The sequence below is a fragment of the Cryptomeria japonica genome, chromosome 9, assembly GCF_030272615.1.
Source record: "Cryptomeria japonica chromosome 9, Sugi_1.0, whole genome shotgun sequence".
NCBI classification, from domain to species: Eukaryota; Viridiplantae; Streptophyta; class Pinopsida; order Cupressales; family Cupressaceae; genus Cryptomeria; species Cryptomeria japonica.
The window spans coordinates 33,347,393-33,359,280 of record NC_081413.1 but is presented as its reverse complement, the minus strand read 5'-3'; the positions used below and the strand labels follow the sequence as shown (position 1 = coordinate 33,359,280).

General features: G+C 38.7%; 1 protein-coding gene across 4 annotated transcripts in view; it reads left to right on the top strand.

Annotated features, from left to right (window-relative positions):
* The window catches only part of LOC131045279 (protein NCA1), a 92,794-nt gene that overhangs the window by 12,937 nt on the left and 67,969 nt on the right, over positions 1 to 11,888 (top strand). Inside the window, exons 2-3 of one of the 4 annotated variants that reach the window (XM_057978833.2) lie at positions 163 to 403; positions 527 to 585. In XM_057978833.2, the coding sequence (XP_057834816.1) occupies positions 571 to 585 (15 nt within the window). In that variant the 5' untranslated portion in view covers positions 163 to 403; positions 527 to 570. Of the gene's footprint in view, positions 1 to 162; positions 404 to 526; positions 586 to 644; positions 893 to 947; positions 1,091 to 11,888 lie in introns of those variants that run through there. The other 3 variants (XM_057978829.2, XM_057978832.2, XM_057978830.2) reach the window with 3 other exon arrangements.

Genomic DNA, 11,888 nt, shown 5'->3' with positions numbered 1-11,888 from the left:
TAGTCTGGATAGTTAGATGAAAGAATATATTTTAACTGAATCTTGTTAATTTTATTATTATTGTTGTTTGGTTGGTAATTTTTAATATGGATCTTCTTCTATGTTATGTATAGTTAGTCCAAAATCTTATTTAGTCATGAACAATCTTTATTTTCCCTCCAGAGTATGCATTTTGCACTTCAAGGATTGTCCTCTGTGTGGAGCAGACATTAATAAAGTTGAGCCTGATCCCGATCTTCAAGCACTTGTTGATCAGTTCATTGAAGGTCATGCTAGAATCAAGAGAGCAAAATCCCATTTAGATGATACAAAGGAAATAGAAGATAATGAACAGTATAATCCTGTAATCTATGAGGATGTTTCTTTGGAAAGAGGCAGCTTTCTAGTGCAGCAAGCTATGAGAGTAAGTTTGAAATTGATTTTTTTTTTTGGAATTCAAAATGCGTGCCAACTAGGGCCATGATGGCTGAGCAAGGTCTTTTCATTCTTTTAGCTGGCTCTAATAGACCTGTTAGTGTGGTTTCAGGTGCATTGCTTTCTGACCATATCTCCATTTTGCATCTGTATTGAATGGTCAACTCCTTGGTATGTGAACCTCATCTCTTAATTTTATCTCAACACAGCCCATCTTAACCATGAGTGAACCGTGGAGCATATCAAATGAGTTTTGAATCTTGCAGCCCAATAATTGGGCATCGCTAAGTGGATTGAATGATGGACATTTATGGTAAGCAAGCTACCATCTTCACATGCAGAATTCAGGAAGCTATTAACTGAGAGAATTCTCCAAAATTTCTCAGGAGTTGGAGCTTTCACCATTCAATGAGACCCTGCAGCTCCAAGCTGCTGCTTTACAGAACTTCCCTTACGATACCAGACATGTCTGAGATTAGTAAGTTGCAGGGACTGGTGATTCTTAGCACACACGTAGACTGCTTCTGCTTACTCCTGTCCACATTCATTAATGCGGCAGTATTGTAAGCCACTCACATATTTGTATCCACCTCCACCTGCCTCACTAAACTTTACTCTTGTTTATTCCTCTTCCCCACCATTCTTTCTGCCTTGCTTTGTTCCCCACAGATCACAGGTACTTTTGCTCTTCCTTTTTTTAAATTACTTGAGTCTGGGAAAATGAATCCTTATGACTTCATATACGGCATTACAAGTTCAATTTCATTGCATCATTTTTCCTAAGGGGCAAAAAGAGTATGATTGTAGCAGCAACACAACAAGGGTTAAGAATTAAAAAATGCATAGATTTCAAACTTGCATTACAAAATTCAGAATCATGAAATGTATTAATAGAAATCTTGATTCATATAGCACCTGTCAGTAGCATTTCTGTATGGTCTCATATGACAATTTGTTACGATATTGATAGTCAGCCCAAATTTCTGTCATCTACTTGGTACCAGAAATATAGATCTTGTGATTTGAACTGCTCAAATGGTGATGAAATTGTAGTTGATTGGATCAATCCATTTTCTGGATTTTGTACTTCACCTGGGTGTGTTGGTAATGTTTGTTCAATTGATCCATTCATAAATCACACTACTGATATTTATGGAGTGTATGACTGAATAGTAAGTGTGGAGAGTGCTTCAACCACTATAACAAAAAGGAGTGACATTGCAGCTGGGTGTGGCAATGGAGAGTGCTTGATACAGAGGAGGATGATGTGGCAAATAAAAGCACAAACACCTTTACAATGTCAGGATGAGGTGGCAAATAAAAACACAAACACCTTTACAATGTCATAGTGAAGGAGCAGAGCAGGTGGCAATTTAGTGCCCTTAATTTGTGAGGTGGCCATGCCTGTGGCCATCTGTCAATGTGCATGTGCATGTGCATGTATTCACTCATTAGTTATGCATTTCAAATTTATCATTACAAGTTGCTTAAAAGTCAAAAAAAGAAAAATCAAAGTGAAACTTCGGAAACTGGCTTAATAGTAGTTTGAGTAGTAATATGTTTTACCTTTTATAGTGGCAAGCAGTCGCTGAATAATTGTTTTTAAAATTGTGAAATGACTTTTATCTGAATTTCCATCTCATCTTTTCTCAGAGCAAATGAATTTTGACACATTATATTAGGTTTGGTAAAATTTACCAAACCTTCTTTGGTGCCAAGCATGTTGCTTTCACATTAAACTTAAAGAGATTAAATATTTTGAGTACAAGTCTTGCAAAAAACCTTTTAACTATTAAGATAAGACTGATGACATAGAACATACCATACACATTTTATATTTAATGTTGTGGGTTCTTCCAGGCTTCCCACAGAACCTAGTAATGTAGTTGCTCACCAATCTTCCCAATATTATGCAAGCTTTTGTTGCTCACTACAAAGTAGTTTATAACTTTATACTTTTTATATTTCGGCCTTCAACCTAGGCTAGTTAGGATTTACTCACACAGTGCCTCGCAAGCTTATGGCAACACAAATAAATGTTTATGATTGCCTTCTTTCTATTGAAGACTTACATGTGAATCGGTGGTTTCCCATGTGAATTTTATCAAACTTTGTGGGAAATTGTTGCCCTTGACCTTCATATAATTTATCTTGAAGCTATGCACATTGAATTATAGGGGCTCTTTTAATAAAGGTGTTGACCAACAGAAACTGGTATTAGGATAGGCTAATAGTCACCACAAGAACATTGTGGCAGCATCGAGCACCTTGTGGTACCTTTTGAAGGACGAGGAGGCACAAAGACATGTCCTTACATAGCTGCAATTTATATGTACACATATCACCACCGCAACAAAGAAAATAGAGAGGAGGAGAAAAAGATAGAGCAGAGAAAAATACAGAGAAACCAGTTGAAAATGTAATGATTGTAATATAACAGAAAATGCAACCTAAGCATATGGGATATATATATCTATGCTTGTGGTTAGACTGTGAATATATATTGAGAACATAATATGATTATAATGATGGAGTAGTCTTATAATATGTGTGCACGTTTAATCTTTCATTTCTTTATGTTGCATTACTTTTGGGATATTTCTTTCACAGAAAAATTCAAACCTAAGGTCTATATTTAATTGCCAAAATTTGGTTATGTTGCTAGGACCCTAGTTTGTGGGTGTATAGGAAGAGAAATTTCAGTAGTAAGAAAAAAAAAAGTTTGCAAAAAATAAAAAAATATGAGAGAGTCCAGTAGCACATGCTAGGTATTAACCTTTGGGTAGGGTTTAGGCACCTAGGGGATGATAAATGGAAAGGGAGGGATTTTGAAGAGATGCGACTGCTAAGAGTGGTCTAGATGGAGCCATTAGGGATGAATAAAAGGATTAATATAATTCTAAATTAAAACACCCATGACAAAATGAAATAACAAAAGATTGATAGAAATTTTTGAAGAGATTAAGATGGCTATTGAAATGCACACATCAAGGAAGAAAGAAGATTGGAATAAACCCAAGAAAGACAAGAGAAATGCCACAAAAGGATGGAGAAAGATTGGGAGGCCTCAATAGAGCATGCCAAGGGGGCTGTTGCCAAAAATATTGAGAATCCACCATTTGAGGGGCGAATGGTTATTGCACTCCTCAATTACAACAATACATTTGACTTTTGAGTAATTAATTACTCATATTAGAAGAGAATGAGAGAATTTGACCAAATTGGTAGAATAGATGAAATAATATGATGAATTTTAGGAGTCAATTAAGGTAGGGCCTGGAAGCAGTAGTGCTTAGCCAAGGTGTAGAAGCAAGGGTGCTTCGCCAATCAAAATTTTGACTTAAGAGCCATATTTTGTCAAACATTATGGTTACAATTAATGAAGCTTTTGATGTGTTGTGACCTTTTTCACACATCGCCCCTTTGTAAATGGGGACCCTCTCTTTTCCTGCTTTCTAGGGTTTTGTTAGTGTCCTATGACCTTTCGCTGCAGTTTCACCAAGCCTTGTTCAGTTTTGAGCATTTCAGGTCTTGACGATTGAAAGTTTTTTTTTTTTTTTTTTGTAAATTATGTGATTCTGAAATACGAACACTACCAGAGTGCTTAGAAAGGCCAAAGGACGAAGATCGCAATTGATTTGGACGAATTTGGACAACTTTCTATTTTGAGAAAGTTTGCTTTTTTTGGCACTTTCAGCCTGATCCCCGGTATGGCTTTTTTTTAGAAAGTTTTCCCTATTTTTTAGGGATGTTTTCTCTTTGCTTTTTTGGGATGCAAACCTAGGGCTTACACTTGCACCACTGACCAACTTTGACCGGAACTCGAAAATTCCAAGTTTTGACCTAAAAAAGCTAAATCCCTAGATTTTAGGCTTTTGCTTTTTCAGGATGCGAACCTAGGGTTTACACTTGCACCACTGACCAGCTTCTACCAAAACTCAAAAATTCCAAGTTTTGACCTAAAAAAGCCAAATCCCTAGATTTTAGGCCTTTGCTTTTTCGGGATGCGAACCTAGGGTTTACACTTGCACCATTGACCAGCTTCGACCGGGACTCGAAAAATCCAAGTTTTGACCTAAAAAAGTTAAATCCCTAGATTTTAGGCTTTTTGCTTTTTCGGGATGCGAACCTTGGGTTTACACTTGCACCACTGACCAACTTCGACCGAAACTCGAAAATTCCAAGTTTTGACCTAAAAAAGCTAAATCCCTAGATTTTAGGGATCATACTGCTTCAGATAATCTACCTAGGCATGGATTTCAAATTTCAAGTTAATTCGGTTAAATTTGATTAAGATGTGAAATTTTGAATTTTTTCTAAGAATTCTTCTAAGTCTGGCTATGTTGAGGCCATGATGGCCAACACTCCAAAGTCCACCATTGTCTTGAAGAAGCTTCGAGGGTGGTCTTCAAAGTCCGCCATTCATGTTGGGAAGGCTATGAGGAGCCTTGCTAGAAGTCCGCCCAAGGTAGGAGGAGTCTCTAAAGTCCGCCATAGGTCAAGAAGACCAAGGAGAGGGGTTATCAAAACTCCGCCATGCTTTGAAGCCTTGGTTGCCAACACCTAAAACTCCACCCTATCCTAGCTCCTTTGTTGCCAACACTCCGAAGTCCGCCCAAGGGGTGGGTTCAAACTCCGCCATGTGTGTGGGGCGCCTAAGGGTAAAGCCTAAAGTCCGCCATGGGAGATGCCACCAAACTCCGCCTTGCATGGAGCCAAGTCCAAAGTCCGCCATGTGGGAGCCTTCCCCAAAGTCCGCCATCCTAGACATTCATTCAAACTCCGCCCAAGATCTTCACATGGGGAGGTGCCACCAAAGTCCGCCATGCCTTGGGACTCTCCAAAGTCCGCCCTAGGGGATGTTGTCTAGAAGTCCAACCAAGTTGGAAGATGTCTAGAAGTCTGCCATAGGGGGTATGTTCCAAAGTCCGCCATGCCTTAGGACTCTCCAAAGTCCGCCATGAAGGAGGTTATCTAGAAGTCCGCCCAAGGTGCAAAGTTAATGTTGAAGACCCTCTAAACTTTGCCATGTTAGCCTAAAGACCTCCAAAAGTCCGCCAAAATTTGAAGGTGATAAGAGTTATCATCAAGAGTCCACCTATACATGAAAAGTCAAGCAAAGTTAACAAGTTTGAGCGATATTGGAAAATCCACAGAGATTTCGAACTTGAAGATCAAGATAGAAAGTTTTTGAAGAAGATATTGGAAGACTATTGAATATCTTCAAAATGGAAAGTTTTTTTTTAAGACTATTGAATATCTTCAAAGTTAAATCCAAAATGGAAAGTTTTTTTTGAAAGAGAATATTGGAGAATTATTGGATATTTTCAAACTTAAATCAAAATGGAAAGTTTTTTTTTGAGATATTTTTAAAACTTGGAAACATGAAGTTAAAATTAGAAGTATGAGTTGGATGATTTTAAGGGTTTCTACTTGAAGATTTAACCTTGTCTACAAATACTTCATTATCAACTTCATTATTAGACCAAGAAGTTCGAAGTTACTAAGGAGAGCTTAGTAACGTATTTCAGTTTGAAGATCATTTGGAGAAAGTTTTTGACATTGCTGGAAGTTGGGTAACTTTTTTAACAAAAGTTTCACAGATTTTGGAGAAAGGCGACTAGTAAGAGGAAGAATTATCTAAACTGTTCTGAATTTTCTGAGTATTCTGGAGAAAATTCTAGCCTTATTTCTATCCAAGTCAGAGGTGAAATTAAAATTATGAATTTTCTGAATATTTTCCAGAATTTAATAAATGATTTTTTTCAAAAATTTTGGAGAAAGAAAATCATTTTTTTGGCTAAGTATGAATTTTTTTTGAAAGTTTTGACACTTGGTGGTAACTACGACCAGCCTTAAGATTGAGGGTTTTTGAGGTGAAAATTCAATTCTTTTGGCTAAGTATGGGAATAAAATGGAAATTTTCCAACACTTCGCCATTTTGCAGCCCCGTTATTTTCGAAACTTTGCAAAATTATTTTCTAACTTAAAATTTCATTGTTTGTCTGCAGGCCCTAGACATTATGAAATTTCAAGTAGACAAAGATGCTCCTCCCGAGTCAAGGATGACTTCAAAATGGAAGAACATTAGCGACACCAACCTCAGACACATCAATCTGAGGGAATTTAAGAAGCGAATGTTTGGTCTGGACAACCTTGTGCCTACCACCATTGCACGAAAGATGATGAAGAGTGGCATCGTGCATCCTGCTGGCTTCCTCCCCACCATGCAGTGCAATGAACTAGTAGTCGAATGTGCCAAACACTACAACCCCATTAGTAAGGACATTGTTGCACCTGATGGAAGAGTGCTGGCGAATATCAGTGATGAGGCCATCAGAGAGGCCTTCAGGATCCCAGAGTATCATAGCACAGTGTATATGACAAAAGACGAAGCTGACAGTCTGTACCAACACCACCTAGAGGAATATGATGCCATAGTTAACCATTCCTGGCTAGACAAGCCGAGGAAGGGCGCCTCCAAACTCCAGAGGAAGAGCCTAGTGCGAGCATTGTAAAATCCCTAACTAGGACTGATTGTAAACCAATGCATATGTCTAGATTGTGCAGAAAAGTATTGTTTAATTTAACTGGTTGATAATTGTAGTGCCAATGTATTTCATTCAACATTATATTTCATGTATTCAAAAATTAACCTTCACCGTTACATAGCACTATTCTAATAGTCATTTCCACATTTAATAATGTATGATAAAAACTCGATGGTGCACCTGTAGTTGCAGAAATGTGGCAGAAGTGTTAATGTCAGCACCTTGGTGGTCGGATCGAAGATCACCTGCGAGGCTCCATTCCGATACTTCCTCTCGCACTAACTGTTCTTCGCGTTTCCATCCTAGTCGCTGAAGGTAATCTGCGCAGCATACCCGAACGGAGACATATCTCGATATCGGGACTCTTGGTCGCGGTTTTGGTCAGTGGCGTCTTCGTTGTGCTAAATAGAACACCCACTCTGCAACGGAAGCTTTCCCGTCTGGAGATTATGCCTGCACACAAGCTCTAGTTGATTGTGTCCTCTTCCCTGCGTTAGCATATACACCCGCACTGCGTCGAAGATCAAACTTGACTGTTTCCGGAATAACACCACACGCGAACATAGAATATATACATATATGTATTTTGGAACTCACGCCGATGAACTACTCTGCGTCATTCACCAATACAGCTCCAATCCACTGCTTACGTAGTCCCGACTCCACAATAGGCTAGTATTACTGGCGAAAGGGAAATTATATTAACTCAGATCCTGATACTCAGGGTTATATTTCTTCTTCCAAAAATCCAGTCTCCTCCCCCTGCGTGCCAGACTTATTTAAATAATATGGGTGGTAGGAAACCCGTAGAAAACCCGTAGAAAACCAATTTCCCGCATAATACAAGGTAATGAATAGTTAACTTTAAATTAAGCTTTATTGGAAAACACTTAACTATTATTATAATATATTAGTTAATATGAGAACTAATATAAAATAAGAAAAGTTAATTTATTTCATAATTAATACTATTTAGTATTAATTTGACGGGACATCACAGTCTCCCCTGCCTCGTGTTGCTTGCCCTCAAGCAACTCCAGAATTCTTTCATTCTCCCAAGTGGCATCATCTTGAGGCAGATTTTTCCATTTGATGAGATATTCTCTGATGGTTCTGTTCCGTAGTGGCCTATCTCTTGTATCTAGGATGACCTTTGGGATCATTTCAAGCTTTCCTTCCTCGTTTAACGGAGGTAAATCTTCAGAGACGGACACCTGCTGCCCCAACGCTTTCTTGAGGCAAGATACATGAAATACGTTGTGTATCTTGCTATCTACTGGTAAATCCAATTCATAGGCTACTGCTCCAACTTTCCGAACTACCTGATAAGGACCATAAAATTGAGGTTTCAACTTTTCAGACCCACTACGTTTGAGGGATGATTGCCGATAAGGTTGTAACCTGAGAAATACCAAATCCCCACGTCGAAATGGCGTTCAACGCGTTTTTTATTTGCATAGAATTTCTGTTGATTCTGAGCACATTGCAAATTCTCCTTAAGTGCCAACAAAATGTCTTGGTTTTCTTGAAGCCAATCACGAGATTTTGGTACATTACCCTGCTCGAAAACAAGGTCCAGAAAAGAGATAACATCATAGCCATATAAGGCTTTGAAAGGAGACATACCAATTGACATATGAAAGGTAGTATTATAGCAATATTCACCTAGATATAACCACCGAACCCAAGCCTTCTGATGACCAGCTACATAGTTACGAAGGTAACCTTCGATCCATTTGTTCACTATTTCTGTCTATCCATTGGTTTGTGGATGATAGCTAGTGCTATGATTCAACTCTGTACTTGTCAACCTGAAAAGCTCCCCCCAAAATATGCTCAAAAATCTGCTATCCCTATCACTGATTATAGTTTTTGGTAAGCCATGTAACCGGAAAACCTCTTTGAAGAATATCTCTGCAACTTGAACTGCTGTAAATTCTGTAGTGATAGGAAAAAAGTGTGCAAATTTAGTTAGTCTATCAACCACAACAAATATACAATTGTTACCTTGGGATTTCGGTAAACCTGTGATGAAATCCATGGATATACTTTCCCATTTCTGATCTGGAATAGGTAGTGGCTGTAATAACCCGGCGGGATACGTTTGTTCCGCTTTATTGTGCTGGCAGGTGGTGCATTCCTTGACATAGCGTAGGACATCGTTTTTTAAACCTTTCCAAGTGAACCTTTCTCTTACCTGACGATACGTTTTGAAGTATCCAGGGTGCCCTGCTAGAGGAATGTCATGCATAGATTGAAGGATTTTTTCTTTTAACTTCGACCCTGGAGTTAAATAAATCCTGTCCTTGTAATAAATAACATCATTAATAATTTTATATTTGTCATCCTGTATATTACCATCCAGCAAATTACATGCAAAAGAATCCTGTGAATACTCGACCAACAATAAAGATTTCCAATCAGCTGTTACAACAGATAAAACATTGATTTCAGGCCTTCTGGATAAAGCATCAGCAACCACATTATTTTTACCTTTTATATATTCAATCTCAAAGTCATAAGCTTGAATTTTACTGATCCACTTCTGTTGCCTGTCATTTAAATATTTTTGACCCAAGAAATATCTCAAACTATTATGGTCAGTTTTCACGACAAATCTGCTACCAACCAAATACTGTCTAAATTTTGTCAAAGCATGCATGATTGCCAACATTTCTTTATCATAGATGGAATATAATTTCTCGAGTTTATTAAGTTTCCTGCTTTCATAAACTATAGGGTGTTTGTTTTGCATTAAAACTGCCCCTATTCCATCACCCGAAGCATCACATTCTAACACAAAAGGCTGATTAAAATCTGGAAGAGCAAGTACTGGACAAGAACTCATTACCTCTTTAAGTTTTTCAAATACCTGTTGAGCTTCCTCAGTCCATCTGAATGCCCCCTTTTTGGTAAGATCTGTCAAGGGTGCCCCAAGCTGTGAAAAACCTTTGACAAACCTTCTGTAATAACTGCATAACCCGAAGAACCCCCTTAGCTCCTGTTGTGACGTATTCACACATCGCCCCATTGCAAATGGGGACCCCTGCTTTTTGCCTTCTGGGGTTTGCTTTCTTGGTCTTTTAGGGTTTTGTCTGTTAGCCTTTGCAGGATGAGTGCTGTCGAGGGGATCATTGGATTGCAAGCTTTACTTGAGCCAGGGTGAGTCCACAGGGCCTCAGAATTAGGGTTTCTTTGAGAGTCTTCCTTAGGGCCTAGTTTTGCTCTTGTTGCTATTTGTGTCTTGCTTGGTGAGTGAGTATCATTCTTGAAGGTCCGAGAAAGGTCAAGTTGGTGAGTGATGAAGTATGGAATGTCATCCTGATCTTCAAATACCCTGAAATTTGGCTAAGTCTGGAATGTCCTGATCCTGAAATTTGGCTAAGTTTGGAATGTCCTGATCCTGAAATTTGACTAAGTCTGGAAAATTGATGAATCCTCCAAAAACTAGATTTTGCAATATAACTCCTGGAGGTCCGAAACCACTCTCAAACATCCTAAAAGTATATATGGAATATAACTTAAAGTATAAGTGACATATCACTTATACTTAAATGTTATATTCCATAAAATGATCCTGACGGAGAGTTCAAAAAGTCAAATTTCGCTCTTGACCCTTCCAAAGGGTCCAAAGCGAATTTCGCTCCTGACCCTTCCAGAGGGTCCAGAGCGAAATTCTCCATAGGACATTCTGCTTTGACCAAAACTTAGAACTAACGCATTCCTAGGCTTGAATGAAGGAAAAAACGCTTGTTTGAATGAAGAAATGTGGAAATGAAGTCAGGATCTTGGCCAAGATTAGGAATTTTGCTCCTGACCTTTCCAAAGGGTCCAGAGTGAAATTCATCATGAACCTTGTTTGTTGCCTTGAGTGGACTAGAAACCTTGTTCCTAATGTGGATGATGATCTAATTTTGTCTTGTGAAGTGGTTTGAAGCTTGAAAAATGAGCAATTTAGCCAGGAATGAGATTTTCGCTCCGGACCCTTCCAAAGGGTCCAGAGCGAAAATCTTCCCAAAGCACATTTCATCTTAAGTTTGGCTTATCTTTAACTTGCAGGGTACCTTGGAAGGAAGCTGGGACATTCTTATTGCCTTTGAAACGTTTGAAAGCATTGAAAATGAAGGATTTTGAGCAAAAATGAAAATTTCACTCCTGACCCTTCCAAAGGGTCTAGGGCGAAATTCCCAAAAGGCTCTTATTTTGCAATGAAGAAGGTCAAGTTTTTGACATGAATGGAAGAAGAATAGCTTGTTTTTGCCTCCTGAAGAAGTTTCAAATTGAAAAAATGAAGGATTTTGCCCAAAAGGAGGAAAATCGCTCCTGACCCTTCCAAAGGGTCCAGGGCGAAAATCATAAAACCTATCTTTTCTTCCAAAGATTGGACTAGACCAAGCTTAGACATGATTTTGAGAGGACTTTTGAATTGCCTTGAAGTAGAATTGGATTGCTAAGGATGAAAATTTTGAAGCCAAGAGGGAAAGTTGCTCCTGACCCTTCTAGAGGGTCCAGAGCGAAATTTCCAAATTCTCCCTTTTTCTTGCAAATTTAAGACAAGATTTTGCTATTCATGACTTGGATGGGAGTGAGGCGTGATGTTCCATGCCTTGGAAATGATTCGAAGATGAAAGGATGAAGGAATTGCCCTAAAATAGAAAAATCGCTCCTAACCCTTCCAGAGGGTCCAGGGCGAAAATCATAAAACCAACATGTTCCTTTCAAAGTTGTGCTAAGGCAAGGATATACCAAGGAAGAGAAGGACCTTTAAGACCACTAATGAGTAAATGTTTGTTTCAAAGTTGATGATTCTAGGTCGGAGAGGAAAAATCGCTCCTGACCCTTCCAGAGGGTCCAGGGCGAAAATCTCAAAATCCCCTATTTTGCCTTGCAGGAACAAACCAAGCTTGGATGGAGTGAATGAAG